The sequence below is a fragment of the Dermochelys coriacea genome, chromosome 7, assembly GCF_009764565.3.
Source record: "Dermochelys coriacea isolate rDerCor1 chromosome 7, rDerCor1.pri.v4, whole genome shotgun sequence".
Classification (NCBI taxonomy): Eukaryota; Metazoa; Chordata; order Testudines; family Dermochelyidae; genus Dermochelys; species Dermochelys coriacea.
Window position 1 is genome coordinate 56,921,451 of NC_050074.1, and position 16,182 is coordinate 56,937,632.

At 46.5% G+C, this 16,182-nt stretch overlaps 1 protein-coding gene across 2 annotated transcripts in view; it reads left to right on the top strand.

The window, feature by feature from the left end:
- TLL2 (tolloid like 2) overlaps positions 1–16,182 on the top strand; it is a 185,566-nt gene that overhangs the window by 113,480 nt on the left and 55,904 nt on the right. For both annotated transcript variants that reach the window (XM_038409421.2, XM_038409422.2), the window contains 4 exons: positions 3,895–4,065; positions 6,768–6,885; positions 8,950–9,128; positions 10,523–10,628. In XM_038409421.2, coding sequence (XP_038265349.1) covers positions 3,895–4,065; positions 6,768–6,885; positions 8,950–9,128; positions 10,523–10,628 — 574 coding nt within the window. The remainder of the gene's footprint in view (positions 1–3,894; positions 4,066–6,767; positions 6,886–8,949; positions 9,129–10,522; positions 10,629–16,182) is intronic.

Genomic DNA, 16,182 nt, shown 5'->3' on the forward strand with positions numbered 1-16,182 from the left:
TGTTGATCAGGTGGTTCTGCAGTTTCTTTGAGTGTGTGTGGCACAAGCTGTCAGCATAGTCTGTGTGGTATGTAGATAATTGTCCATGTATGTATTCACTAAGCCTTATGGTAGGCCAAGGATGGTGCGAGATGGTGGCTGGGAGAAGGTGTCCATGGGGCCCTCTCTCCCCTTTCCAAACCATGTAGCCATTTGAATGTTGCATGCCACTGCCCGTGGACTGCACCCAGAGAGTGTCACTGCACCCTGTTAAACATCCTACCTCGATGGCAGTCAGTTCAGAGAGGATGGGCCATGACCCTGCCCTCATCCTGCTTCTCCTCTATGGGGCTCCTAAACCCACTGTCTGTTGCAGAGTCCTCCAGTCCTTGTATGGTGAGATGTGTCTGGTTGTGAGGGCCCAAGTGCTAGTCTCCTTCCATCTCCCTCACCCTCTTTGCACCCCCAGAGATCTCCCCCAGTCTAGCCCATAGCGCTGTAGAGCACAAGTAGGCATGTCGGGGGCAGGTGAGAAGGCAAGAGGAGAAGGTGGCTTCTCCTTCATCTGAAGCACCCGGCATTGACCGCTGTAGTAACCACAATGTCTGACTAGCTGGCCCATAGGCAGGTTCTGGGATGGGCCGTTCCTATGCTTCTAAAATGTTTGATGCTCCTGCTCCCCTCTGCAGTCACATGAGACCCCTTCAGACAAATGCAACCGAACAAAAGGCAAATTCCAGGCATTGTGTCCTCGCTCAACCTGCAGCTTCAGAGAAGGCATTTGACAAGCAAGCATGGGCCCTGCAGGAGGTGGGGAGGGAGTTTGAAAGTTCATCCTTCCATCCCTGTGCTCTGCCTTAATTTCCTTCTCATTGTGCAAGACCGCTCAGCCTTGACAGCACTGATTTGCTGCTTCACGTCTCTGCCAGGAGGATGAATGGGAGAGGGGCTCAGTCCGCAGCCCCTGCTAATCACGGTGGACCATGGGGACCCCTCTTGCATGGAGAGTAAGGCTCAGCAGGCTCTGAGTATTTTTGTAATGAGGCTTTAAAAAAAACAAAAACAAAACAAACTCTGCGTGTGTCACTGATTCAGGAAATGAGGCTAGTAACTGGCCACACAACCGCAGTGATGCTGACAACAGCGCAAAGGCACCTCTGCCTGGAGCTTCAGCAAAAATCAGCGAGCCGCAAGCCTGGATCGTGCCCCCCAGTGCGTGAGCAGAAGGGTATGGATCTGGTGCCTGTGGATTGGAGGGGGGCATTGCCAAAGCATTGCTCCCTTCTTTTCCTGACCCTCCCCCCGTGTGCAGCAGAGGTCCGGCTCCTTTTGGGGTGGGGCGGGACTGGGGGAGCACAAGGGACCACCAGCCACTTTGTTTTGTAACAAATCTATGAAGTTGAAGTGTTCTGGGATGTAAGATACCACTGGGATAACCCTAAAGGCCAATTTCTTCCACTATCCCCCAATCAAGTAGGGCACTGGCAACAGCATAGCAAGCTTCTTTTACTGCCTCAGCCCTGACCTGCAGGGGCCGTCTGCAGGGATGTGTCACAGGGGGCTCACTCATCGTTGGTGGGGCCTCTTTGGGGCACCTCTGGGATTTGCTCTCCACCAGTCTGACACTTTTTCCATCAGTTCCTCGCCCTGTGGTCTTTCTTTTTCTGGGACCTGGGGTGCTCCTTCTTCACGACTCACCCCTCCAGCCAGTTCACCATAGTCCTCCCTTTCCAGGGTGTCAGAGTCCCCTGGATTAGCAACCCATTTGCTGGCCCAGTCAGCCTTCCGGGCCACGACCGGATCCAGTGCCGCTTTCTCAGCAGCTGGTAGAAGAACCCAGGCTGGCCGACTACTCCGGGTTCCAGTCGAGGGACTCTACACCTGGCAACTAGCTCCCAGGTCCTGGGGCTACTTTCCTAGATGCCTTCCTATTTCCCTCTTTATCTTCTGGACTGCCTCTGAGTTCACTGGCCTGAATATCTTCTTCTCAGGGAGTAACTGCAGACTACTACTTCTCTCCTCTGTAGCCCTGAACTCACCTCCCTTCTCCCCGGGAGCTACTGCAGACTACTTCCTCTGCCATCCCTTCTTTTTTTTTAGCCTGCTGGCTATATACAAGCTCAGCCTGCTCCTGCCCAGCTGGGCTTCACAATCAATTGGTATTTCAGTCTCTGACTCTCCCACAGGTTGTTAATTGTCCTAACAACCTACTCTGCCTACAGTGGGATGGACACCCCATCCCAGGGTGAAAATGGAGTGGTCAATGACCCATTCATTCGGTCCTCAGCTTCAGCACTGATGTTGCCACCCAGGGCATTGATTAGCTCGAGTCATGTCACTGGCTTGTCTTTGTGATGGGGCTGTTTGTCCACTAGGTACTGGACTGAGGATCTGTCCAGGCTGCAACTGAGGTATATGACTGCAGGAGGTGTGGACGTACCTGCACAAGCCTTAATGTAGCCAGCTCAGGTTCCGTTAGCAGGTCAGCATGGACTTCAGCGCGGATTATACAAGCTCCCCTGGAGCCCTGGATAATCACTGGGCAGCTAGCCCCCACTGAAGTCCATGTTGCCGCAGCTTTGCTACTATCAGTACCTGAGCTAGCTAGATTAAAGCTAGCTTGTGTGTGTGTACACCTGCTGCAATTCCATCCTTTCATTGCAACATAGACCTACAGTGAGACTCACTAGCTGGAAATTCCCGTGGGCTGTACAGTCTGTGTGTAAGTGTTCTTTAAAACAAGACAGAGGAATAAAGCAGACAGCGGGGAAGCTGCCTATGGTGCAGTAAATGGGACATTTGTAAGTGCTCTCAGAGGGTCATCAACAAAAGAAGATCTGCAGCTCAGTCAGCTCTAACTTTGGCTACAAGGCAGTGTCCCTCAGAGTTAATAAATCACCGTTAGAACTGGACCAAGTATGTTTGCAGCAGCACCAAGGCAGATGGAAATTAACCTTGTTGCCCATTTAGTAAGTAAGGGGGAGACATTTTCTCATTTTGCCTGTTAACTTTATATTCTTTTTGTACCAAAACAAGAGATTGAATGTGACAGATTTGTAACTAATGCTGGGGGTCAAATTTCTTCATTTTTCCATGGTGAAAACCTGCATCCTCCTGGCAGAAACTGCCCAATTCAGACCCTCCCAAGTGCCTGAAAATTACATATGAAAACTATTCAGCGTAGAATTTAGGAGGTTGTTCCTTCATTTTGTGAGAGCAGATTCCACTTCTAAGTAGAAGTAGGTTTGGATGCTTTTACCATTATAACAATGTAGACGTTGTGGAATAGACTTCAGTCTCTAAACGCGTTAGTATGAAGATGAGTCAATAAATTGAGAGTACACGCCAAATCAATAACTGCCTTTGCAGTGGGATAAACTCACAGGCAAAAGGACAAGGATACACTTATGAGTTTATATGAAGGACCCTAGTGTTGTGATTACACTGGAAGGCCTAATGATTGTAATTGTTCAGCCTCCCTGTGCTTTGACTGACTGAGATGCAATGCAATGCAACGGAATCTACATCATCTAAAATGCCAGGAGCCCAAGCTGCCAATTTGGGGTCTAGAGGCAAATTATGGTGCTGTTCGGATCTGGGATTTTGGTTTGGTCCCGACTCTACTCAAACTTCTAACTTGATGTCCCTGTCAGTGAGATCACTGTAATGTGAAGAAACAGCAGAATGGCAATTCGCCATCTGCTTTAGCATTGCGGATGGGGAAGGTCAAATAAGACCGTCTGCTACAGATTAGCTCTATGATAGCCCTGAAGAAAACAAGGGCAGGCCTAGATGTGGCTTCTGGTTCACATTAACAATCTGATCTGTTTTGCGTGCACTGAGGCCAGGGTATTGCTTTGGGGCTGCCCTGGGAAGCAAAAGGATTTAAACAGTGTTGCAACTTTTGTCTTGCAGATGGCAGGAGGAACGTCACGCTCTCAAGGAGGCCAAAGGAGGAAGAGTATAAAGACCTGCCTCTCTCAGCCATGGGCTCCTCTCCCAGAATCCGCAGGGCAACCACATCCAGGGCAGAGAGAATCTGGCCTGGAGGGGTCATACCCTACGTCATTGGAGGAAATTTCACTGGTCAGTAGCAAAACCCAATGCTTAGCTGTTTGAGGCTTGGGGAACTCTTCTTAGGAGATCTTCATTACTGGCTCATGGGTGCCTGATCTTTGGGAGCCCTTCCCTGGAGAGGGCTGGCAGCATGGCGAAGCGGCTGGACACCTGGCCGAACCCCACCCTTGAAGTTCCTAGAGAAAGGCCTCGGCACTCAGTCCAGCCTACCTCTGTGCAGCTGGAAGAAAAGGAGTACTTGTGGCACCTTAGAGACTAACAAATTTATTTGAGCATAAGCTTTCGTGAGCTACAGCTCACTTCATCGGATGCATTTACAGCAGCTGTGCAGCTGGACACTGCTTAAAACTCCTGTTTTGTGGTGGGTCAGAATCTGAGACCTGAGCTTGCTTCCTTGCTGTCTGGATCTCCAGGATGGGAGTTCTGAAAAGGCAGGGCACTCTGACCCACAGGCATGGGGAGAAAGTGCATTTGGCTGTTCTCGTGTGATCCCTCTGTCGAGCAGACTCCTGAGACCACAGCGCCTTGTGATTCTCCTCTGCACAGTTGGTCAGTGTGATGCCGAGCCACGAAGCAGCTGGGTGGGGAGGAGGAACAGGGAGCTCTAAGCCGGATCCCTGGATGGAATGGGGGATCTCTTAGTACAGCTCAGAGACCCTTGGTTGCACCACCTTTGAGCAGTGTCCAAATAAGCATCTCTTCCAAGAGTAGCTGCCTGGAGAGGGGCTGGTGTCCTGCCTACTGTTTTGCAATATCCATTGAGAGGATGTGGCTGTCTTTGCCTCTCTAGGGCAGCCCTGCCAGGCCATGTCTTCCTTGTGTCTTTTGCTGTTTTGTTACCAACCAAGTGCACCTTAAAACGTTCATTTGGATCCTGCCATTTCCCAGTGCTTTGCTCGGGGAAGCCACAGGAGAGGTGCCTGGTTACCACCCTCAGTCAGAGCAGCCTGGGAAAGGGTTTAAAGACGGGGGAGTCACAGCTTCCACAGAACCCTAGATGTGGGAACGAGACCATCCCCCACCCTTTCCTGCCCAGGCCAGTGCAGGATCCTTCCCTACAATAAATCTTCCAGTGGTCTGTCCACCCTCGCTTTAAATAACTTCAGTGATGAGACTTCTAGCGCTTCCTTTGGGTGACTGTTCCAGTCTGATCTGTCATGGTGGCAATATTTCTCCCAATATTCAACCCATTTCATCCTAGTACTCTGCACTATACTCCTTGTGGCCTCTCAGTGCACTTTCCATTTGAAGTTTGCTCCCTTCAAATATTTCTCCATGGTTCTAGCTCCTTCTCTTAACCTAGCTACCCAGTGAGGGTTCAATTATTGCATTGCAGCAGAGCTCAAAGGACAGGGCAGTGCAGAGGTGCGGTCCCAGCAGAAGCTCCTGGAGGAATTTGTGCCACTCAGGTGGGCATAACTGCTCCAGCAGTCCCTAGGTGCTACAGGTGCAGTGCCACCCTCCACACTTGTACAGCATGCACAACCACTGCAGCATGGCAGCATGTCATAGACTCGTAGACTTTAAGGCCAGAAGGGACCATCATGATCAGCTAGTCTGACCTTCTGCACATTGCAAGCCAAAGAACCTCACCCACTCCTGTAATAGATCCCTAACCTCTGGCTGAGTTACTGACGTCTTCAAATCATGATTAAAGACTTCAAGTTACAGAGAATCCACCATTTACACGAGTTTAAACCTGCAGCTGACCCATGCCCCATACTGCAGAGAAAGGTGAAAAAAATCCCAGGGTCTCTGCCAATCTGACCTGGAGGAAAATTCCTTCTCAATCCCAAATACGGTGATCAGTTAGACCCTGAACGTGTGGGCCAGACCCACCAGCCAGACACCTGGGAAAGAATTCTCTGTGGTAATTCAGTGAACTCCCCATCCAATGTCCCATCACCAGATGGTGGAGATATTTGCTGCTAGCAGTCGCAGATTGGCTAGATTATAGGCAGTCTTGTCATACCATCCCCTCCATAAACTTATCTCGAGTTGGCAGTGCAGAACCCTCTCATCTCTGCCCCTTTGGGAGTTGATGAAAGCCTGGAGCAGTCCTTGTGCACCAGACAAAAGGACAACAATTGCTCCTGGCTCCTGTGTAAGGGCTCAGTGTGCATTCTGTGTTGCACACTCAGCCAGGGCCAGACCATCTGTCCATGTATGTACCTTTCAATCTCGCCTCAGAAATGATTCCCTCTAGCTTTTTTCCTCGTTATTTTTTGCTCCTTGGCTGAGGAGATTTTTTCGGCAACAATTTTGCTTTATTCACTGGGATCCGGGGGAACGTACACCCAATGCAGACCTGTAATTACCTGAGCTTTACATCTTTTGCTTCCCTGCCCTATGCTGCCACGGGAACGAACGCTGTGAGATTGTAGTCACATACAGAACAAAGCACCATGCAGCGCTGGACATTTGGCCTCTCCCTTTTGCAAGTGTGCCTCTTGATGGCAGAAGCCGGGAATCTGTACTTTACTGGTTTATATATGCATGAAATATACTGTTAATGCTTAATCGTGTTCGTGAGTCATTTTAATACAGTAAATCATTGAGTGTAAGGAGGAAGGACAAGCCTGGGTTTCTATACTAAGCACTAAAGGTCCAGCTTTCAGAGGTGCTGAGCATCTGCAGTGGCAGTTGGAGGCCATGGGAACAATGGAAAAATGGGGCCCTAAATGTTTGTCCTGCTTTGATTTCTTTTTTAGGCAGCCAAAGAGCTATTTTTAAGCAGGCCATGAGGCACTGGGAGAAGCACACCTGTGTGACTTTTGTGGAAAGGACTGACGAGGAGAGCTTCATTGTGTTCACGTACAGAACCTGTGGGTAAGCGCCGCGCACTGGAGCACATAGCAGTGTCCAGTCACATGGCCTGCTGGCATCTTACCACATGCCGTACCAGCAAAATCAGTGATTGGTTGCCATCGTGCAAGATCAGGCCTTTGCTTCCTGGATGAAACTCCTGTTGAAAGTGTCCCACCCCCATTTTTTGTATTTCACAGATCAGACACTATAAAACACATCGTAAGCCCTTTGGGCTGTGTCTTGCCATCTAAGTGCCCCCAAAGGATCCGTCCCCATTTTACAAATGGCAGAGTGAGTCTCAGAGAAGTTAAACTCCCAGTCCTGTAAGGAGCTCCATACAGGTGACTCGCCCCAGATCACACAGGAAGGACTGGGAATAGAATGTGGCAGGACTGGGAATAGAATGTCAGGCCTCCTGAGTTCAGTGCTATGTTATTAATGAGCCCCTGTGTAGTTCAAATGGACAGATTCTTGAAGGCTCCAATTTCCTTTTCAGTATTTATGCTGTTGGTTTCTTATCAGTGCTTTTGTTCTGACAATGAAAGTAGCTGTTGTTGTTAATTAACGTAGTGCCTGGGAACCCCATCCATGGACCAAGGCTCTGTTGTGCTAGGCACTGTACGAACACACAACAAAAAGATAATTTCTGTCTCCAAAGCGCTTACAGTCAAAGTAAGTGGGACAGTGTCTCTCTGTTTATAGTTCATTTCTAATTCTTTTCACCCTCTGGCTTCATTCATTAGCCTATAGGTTGTTTGGGGAGGTAAACGCTGAATGAGAATGTCAGAATTCCCTACCGCTTGCCCCTGTAATATCTGTTTGTTTAAAAAAAATAAAAGTCATGCACATATTTTAGATTTTTGTCAGATTTTCGGGGAAGGGAGGAAAAACAAAATGTAAACGTTGGCCCTATTGGCTCTTTAAACCAGGGCTTTGTAACTCGGGCCCCAGGTTTTCCACCTAAGAAATCTATTGCTGGTGAATGTGCTTGGTCCCCTCTAATCATTCCCCCTCTGCCATTGAGGCTTCATCTACCCTTGGAGCCGGGGTGGTGATTCCCCACTCACTCAGACGTACTCAACTAGGACTCATCAAATCAGTGCGCTCAAAATAGTAATGTAGTCACAGTAGCACAAGCAGTAGCAAATGGCAGCAGGGCCATGGGATCCAGATGAGTTTGTGCTCAGGGTAGCTAGACCTGCTTGCCACTATCCATGTGACCATGGCTCTGCTACTATTTTTAGCTTGCTAGCTCAATGAGAACTAGCATGAGTATGTCTACACAAGCTGGGAATCGCACCCTGAGCTCCAAGTGGAGACATAGCCTCAGTTTCAAGAACCCAGCATAAGTTATTGACCCCTTGGGATAGGGGGTCTTGCCATCCAGGATGCTCTTGCTGAAATGGGCCTGAGCATTTGAGGGAGTTCTAAATCCAGCTTCATGCCTCCTCATCACAGAGGGGCTTCTCCTGAACACAAGTCTGTGAACACCTCCAAATCTGGTGGAGTCCAAATCTAATCTAAACTCCCCAGGCCTATCTCTCAATAGAGAGAGAAACTATGCTTTTCAGCCAAAAAACTCCCCAAAACATTAGCCTGCAGCATAGGGCGACCTGAGGCTGTTCTGCTCCAAAAACCTACCCCAGATAAAAAAGCTAAAAGCGATGCACGTGTGAGAGAGGGAGAGGGAGAGATAGAGAGCATGCATGATCTCTCAATAAGAATAGACCTGGAGCACCTTGAGCCACTAAAACATAACAGCCATACTGGTCAGACCAGAGGTCCATCGAGCCCAGTATCCTGTCTTCCGACAGTGGCCAATGCCAGGTTCCCCAGAGGGAATGAACAGAACAGGAAGTCATCAAGTGATCCATCCCCTGTCGCCCATTCCCAGCCTCTGGCAAACTGAGGCTAAGGACACCATCCCTGCCATTCTGGCTACATAATTCTAAATTATTCAGTGGATCTGACTCCATCCAGCAGGACAGTGGTGCATATTCTGCCAGTTGATAGACACATGCTACTCCAGCCATACCAGCATGGTTTAATCCATTAAAGTCACTCATCCAGTTGTTTGTTTTCCAGTTGCTGCTCATATGTGGGTCGCCGAGGGGGAGGTCCCCAGGCCATATCCATTGGCAAGAACTGTGATAAGTTTGGCATTGTGGCCCACGAGCTGGGCCACGTGGTTGGGTTTTGGCACGAGCACACGCGGCCCGACCGGGACCAGCACGTCACAATCATCAGGGAAAACATACAGCAAGGTAAAGAAGAAGCTCTTATACCAATTTCAGATGCTGCGTGGTGGAAACCTCAGACCTCCCTGGGCTTGTGCACAACTCCCCTTCAGCTAAGAGTTACAGCTGGTAGCCTCAGTTATTGCAAAAGGAAACCAAACTACAATGCCAGGCATTGCAGAGAAAGAGGGCCAAAATATTCAAGTGACTAGCGATTTTAATACACTGGGAGGGGAATTTTCAGAGGGTAAGATCCAGTTCCCTTTAATGTCACTAGTTGCTTCTGGAATTCTCAGCCATAGATATTTACTAAACAGAATTATATTAAAGGAACTTGCAAGATAGCTGAGGAGCCCAGTCATTATTTTGCTAACTTCAGAAATGTAAATGTTACTGGTGCTTCCCTTAATGCCAGATGTTGCTTTACCTATCTGGTTATGTACATTAGGACAAGAGCTGGATAAGTTAGTCATAATTGTGAACTCTCTAACTTTTCCAATATGACAACAAGCACTACAGGACATGTGTTAGGCTGTGACTGACTTTTCCAAAGCATTTCTTGTGGTAAAGTTATATGGGAGAAATAGGATCAAATGCATTTTGAAACCAATATGGAAAGGAGGTTGGGCCCAACAGAGACTTGTTCTTCATTTTAGGCCCTTTGTACGTCTCAGCAGGTATAATACATTTTACGTAGACCATTCAGAAATATCCCTTTTGAGTAGAGCTGGATGAAACTTTTCTGACAAAGCATTTTTTCACTGAACTATATAGATTTAGGTTACCTGAAGCATGCTGTGAATTTGTGTCAAATTTGCCAAATTATTTGAGCAAAAAATTAAATAAAAAAAAGTCAATGTTTTTCTTGTGATGTTTTCAAAATGGAATGTTTTGTTTTTATTAAAAATTTGGTTTAAATTTACTCTTGATTTTATTTTTAAACAGGTTTAAAAAAACCCAAATGAAATGTTTCATTCCACCCAAACCAATTTTATTTTCAACTTTTTCGTTTTGCCAAAAAATCTGAGACAGCAGGTGGATGAGATAATATCTCTTATTGGACCAACTTCTATCGATAAAAGAGAATAGCGTTCGAGCTTACCCAGAGCTCTTCTTCTGAGTAAATTCAAAAGCTTGTCTCTGTCACCAACAGAAGTCGGTCCGATAAAATATATTGCCTTATCCACCTTGTCTCTCTAATATCCTGCGACCAAGATGGCTATAACACTGCAGACAAAAAATTTGAAACATTTATTTTGGGTTGATCCAAAATGAAAATATTTTCTAATTTTTATTTTGGTGATTTGGCCACCAAACCAAAAATTATTTATTTGCATTGCTTGGCTTATGAGTGCTCTTTTGAGCAAAGCTCTCAGATTTCCACGAAACTTTTTTCCTTTTAATGGAGCCTTGTGTCGCAGGTCAGGAGTACAACTTCTTAAAGATGGAAGCCGGGGAAGTGAATTCTTTGGGAGAAACTTATGACTTTGACAGCATCATGCACTACGCCCGGAACACCTTCTCAAGGTCGGAATCCAAGGTTATTTCTCTTTACTACTTTATATAGCGCCTGGCTACCCAGGCTGTGTAGCGGCTAGAAGGACAGCTGTGAGTTTATTGCAGATAAGCATGGCATATGCAATGATTTCAGATGAGGGATGTATCAAGCTGCAGGAATTTGCCCGGCGAGCTTCATAAAGCAGAAGCATAAAAATGACTCAGTGGAAACATGGGCAAATCCTGTTCTCTTCCCCACTACCCTGACCTCCATCTTGCACAAATACCCATAAGACCTGACCTCCAAATATACTATAGAGAAACCAGGTACTTCCTGCCTGGTGTCGGCATTCTCTCCTTCCTCCCCAGTTGAAGTGACTCTGAGTGCTCTTGGCCTGCTCCTCCTACTGCAAGGATAGCGAAGGTCAAAATGTGAGTGTCAGTGGGAACTGGGCCCATATATCTGGGCCCAATTCTGCCCCCACTGGTCTTGTCTAGACTTTAGGACCTGCAACTCACCACTGGTGCAGGCTAGAATGGATGGCTGTCACTGGTGGAGCAGTCCATTGTGGGTCCTTATGTAGCTGAAGCTTGTGGGAGCAAGTTAAATAATTGAAGAATTCCCATCCATGTTACAGGACAATACAAACAAAGAAAGATGCTGCTGACAAGACATAACCATTTTTAGGAGCTGGAATCCTGGCTTATCCTTCCGTCATGATTAGCAAACTAAAAAATACAACTTGTTGAGAGGTTCATGATGCTGATGACTGAAATTTACCTACTTGTGTTCTGGGCTGGGTATGGGGGGGGGGTATCCCTGGGGAACTTTCAGCACAGTTAATCAAGACAGTGCTAAGCGTCCCTGCCCAAGAAGAGCCATTTACATATGTGTAAACAAGCGGTGACCTGGCATAATTCTCCGGCTCACACAGCTCTAAGCGGGTGTCATTGATTCTACAAAAGCAGTGCCACACCATTGCCTTAGAAAGGAAACTTAGATTAGTAATGTAAACCTTGACATTCACATTCCAGGGACTGCATACACACAAAATCTCTTCTGTCTGAAAAGGGACGGATTCCAAAAACCTCTCCTGTCACTGTAAGTGGAAGACTGGAGGAAAATTCCTTTTTAGAAGATACTGAGCTAAGTATCTGAGAGTCAGATGTTGTGATGAGTATATAGATAAGTGTGTGATGCCAGCTCCCACAATCCAACCAACTCCTTTATTGTACAGGGGACTTCAGTATTACACAGCATGGTTGTGTGTGAGGATAATTCTGAACTTAGCTTTGAGCTTCCTGGTTTTCAGACTTGTGCTTTTGAATTGCAGCAATGCATTGCTTTATTTCCTTTACACTCCCAGACAAATAACTTTGCTAAGATAGAAGTTAAGTTGTAAATACCAATCGATAACTTCAATTATTTTATTATTACTGTACGTGATCAAGTACCCTGTGCTATGCACTACAGACTTATGACTATGGACTGTAGAATTATAAAAGGAGAGAGGAAGTTGCTAACGCCTTTCCCCTTTCAATGGTTAGTTGGAGAGAGGTGAATATAAGAATCTTTGGCCTACATTTCCAACTTGGCAAAAAGAACTGGAGTACTTGTGGCACCTTAGAGACTAACAAATTTATTTGAGCATAAGCTTTTGTGGGTTACAGCCCACTTCATCGGATGCATTCAGTATTTTCCACTGCATGCATCTGATGAAGTGGGCTGTAGCCCACGAAAGCTTATACTCAAATAAATTTGTTAGTCTCTAAGGTGCCACAAGTACTCCTGTTCTTTTTGCGGATACACACTAACACGGCTGCTACTCTGAAACATTTCCAACTTGGGTGCTTAAAGTTAGACACCCAAATAAAAGTTTTCCTTGGGTGTTGAGCATCCATAGTTTCCACCATAGCTGTAGGTTCTCTGCACCGCTGAAAATCAGATCACTGTTGTTTAGTTGCGCTAGGTGTATGTGGCATTTTACAGACAGGTCAGGCTGCAGATCCTAGCCAGAGCAGCTTCCCTTCTAAAGGTCCTGTTCTTTAAACAGTTTCTACTGTGTGTCATGCCTATTGCTGTGAATACTCAATCCCATTGATTTGAAGAGGGACATCTTGTGGTAGTACGGACTATATTCAATAGTGTTTTCAAAATCACGTTCTCTGGCTGTGCTGCCCAAAGAGATCACATCCCAAGCACCAGACACACTTTCCGCTTAAATTTCCAGAGCCATATGTTTAGGGCAGCAGAGATGATCATCTCATCCTTTGCTCGAACCTGGGGGAGACTTAAATTCAGACTGTCTTGCCAGAATGCTTGGTTGCCCAGTGCACAATATGCAAAGATGTCTGACTTTTTAACCCCCTCTTGTCACTGAGTTAGACCTCAACTGTTGTAAGGTCTCTCAGAAGGGCTTGGAAGCAAGGGTTTGGTGAGATTGGGGATGGGATGCAGAGCCTTTGCATCCAGCCCATATGGACAGTGACCCAAAATGATGGTGGTCAGTGGCTTTTGTGAATGAACTGAGGCTTTCTGTCCAAGTTCCTGCTCCAGCTAATTATCATCAAAGCTGCAAAGAAGGGGGTCCATTTTTGCATGGGCCATACATACTTAGCTCCCATCTCTCCCCTACACGTGGTCTCTTCAGTCAGCATGGAGGGCAGTGCTAGAAAAATTGTACTCCTGCTGCCCATTCCATGAGTGCAGGATTGTATTCTGTTGGGCTATTAATCTGGAATCTTTAGCCAGTGTTAAATATTACTCACAAATTCAGCTCTGCAACTGACTTGTGAAGTGTCTGACCTACTGGAAAGCTCTCCCCTAACTCCCAGTACTGCACTGCTGGTGCACCTGGAACTCCCAATTACTCCAGTGCACCAGAGTTTGCAAGATGGAATCCATTTCCTTCAAGCACATCCACACTGCAAACCTTTTTATTGCACTAATATTATTGCATATTATTAATTAATTATTGCATCTTTTCACTTGGAAAGAGGATCCCTTTCATGTGTGTGTTCTTCATTGCTAAAATTCAATACAAATATTTTTGTTAACCTCTCTAGTTTTATGGATGTGCCACATCTATTACTTTGCTCTCTTGTTGATGCACGATTAAAATCCGTTGTGGTCAGCAGGAAGAATTATGAAATGTGCGGTAGTGTCGCCTGCTCTGGGGATGGGTGCGGGAAAGGTGCTTAATGCATTCAGAGATGTCTTTGTGTCAGATAACCTGGAGCAGGCAGTTTTTCTTCCTTTGGGGCATCTGCTGAGCCCTTCCAGAGTTCAGTGGAGTTCAGATGGTAAGAGTTGTCTCACACAAAAGCAGGATTAAGATATTACCTCCATTTATACTGTAGATGCCTTAGTCTGCATCCCTTGAAATCCAGAGCTCTTCAGACTATTGAAGGGCCAAAAATAGCAATAATTCTTCGAAATACAATTGTGTGTTTTTCATCTGTTCTCTAAACCTTTTGTCTCCCTGACCCATCGCTGCCCCAGCAATGGTCTTTTTGCAGGTTTCAGAGTAGCAGCCGTGTTAGTCTGTATTCGCAAAAAAAAAAAAAAAGGTCTTTTTGCAATAATTCAAGTGAGCGCTAAGCACTTCTACGGGCATTAGTTTTGTATCCGGAGTAAGCAGGCAGCGCCGGCATGCAAGTTTTACATATCCTGTGAGTGTTTTTAATGCAAGGAAAAGGTGCAGGCAAAGTGTGGCCCAAATTCTCAGCTGATGCATGAAGCTGAGCAGAGAGGACCTGGCTGAGAGTTGGAAAATGGAATCGTTCCTTTCCCATCCCAGCCTGGAGCTGGAATGGTATGGTATGGAATAGCCATACAGCAGTGCCCTGGGCTTGTGGGAATGGCTATGACTCGCTACATGACACCTACTTAATGCTGCTAGCACTTTCTTTTAGACCGGACAACATTGAGATCCTGCTCACACTGCTGTTTTTTCAAGAGTAATGCGTTAACCCTAGTGCCCTGAGCAAATTTCAGGGTGGATGGCTGCATTCTGCTTCACTGAACTTCTCCTGCAGTTTAATTGGGATTCTTCATGCTTCACCTCTTGTCCTAAACTACTGCCTGGTGCTGCTGTGCACTGCTGTGGAAAATTGCCCTGTTCCCAACCAGAGGTGGCTTCACTTCAGTGATGGGTGAAGCAATCTCGGCTCCATTCTCTGAAACGGTTCTAATATTCATGTTCTGAAGATTGACTTTGTTTCCTGGGATTTTAAAGTGACTTCTTTACACATTCTGTATTGTCATACTTTAGTTAGCAGTTTGTCATCCAGCCTTCCTGGTGTAATAGAGGATGCTGCTAATTTAGTTGCACACCCGAATGCAACGCATCCTTACTTAGGCACAAGGCAAGCAATGAGGGAGTTAGTGCAGTAATTTAGCACTGAATTTAAGTGCCTACATAGGACAAGCAGTTTCCCCTGTTACTTTGTCATACCTAATCCATAGGATGCTTTGTAAGTACAATGTACTATGTACCTGTCATTAATGATTGTCATGACTCCATTTGTCTAGAATTTGATTTCTTCACTTTCAAGTACTTAGTGTTGTTGTGTTTTTCTTAATTTTTTTATTAATAATGTAGCAGCCAGCACAGGTGCAGCACTGCCCAAATGTTAGGCAGACCTTTCTAGGAGGCCCATTGGGCAGAGCCTTCCCTAGGGTACGGTGAATTGGGGTGACTGCTCCTGGTCCTGCACTTTGGGGGGCCCTGTGGGCCAGCACGATTGACCAGTGTGGTTGGTCCCAGAAGTGACGGATTCGTCATTTCCACTCTGGGCCCAGGAGCACCCTAGGGATGGCCCTGGCCCTGCCACCTGGAATTGCTGTCAGCAGACCTGCATGGGACAGTGCCAGACAGTAGGGATCTGTGTCACCATATAACAGCTGCCAGTAGTGGGTGTCACTGGGGATTGAACTCCAGAATTCCAGCATTACAGTCATGAGCTGCTGTCAGTTGAGCTAATGGGGTAATTCCTCTGGCTAGTGGCACACAATACTCTGTGGATCAGCAACCTCATCTCCCTCCCCAATTATAATGTGCATTAGTGGCAATGGGAATTTGACTGCAGGCATAAGAGCCCCTAATGAGGGCAAAATATACTTTACAACAATGGATGCTGGTTATTGCACATGAGGAAATGTCGTGCAAAATACGCAATGTGGCTCCAGACTTGTACTTTCTAGTACGCAGGCTGATGCACACACAGAAATGTGTTAAGCCAATTAGTCAGGAAGACCGGATTAGAAAGCAATGCTCTCTTCTCCCACCAAGACCCACAAGTAGCAAGTCATCAAAGATATCTTCCTGTATTCCAGACAAAAACTTAACATTAAAGTTGCACAGTCAAAAATTAGAATTAAGGTCTCACATTCCACCTTCATTAAGCCCCCTTGCATTACAGTTCAGCCTTTAATTATGTTCTCGGACTATTTTTCCCCTGAGATCCCCGCCTCAATCAGTACACAGATGGGGCAGTGCCCAGCTGTTCAATATTTGTTTCTTTTTTCAGTGTGTGGCTTCTTGTGTTATTTTGTGTGTGCCATTCACACCCTGTCCTGAAC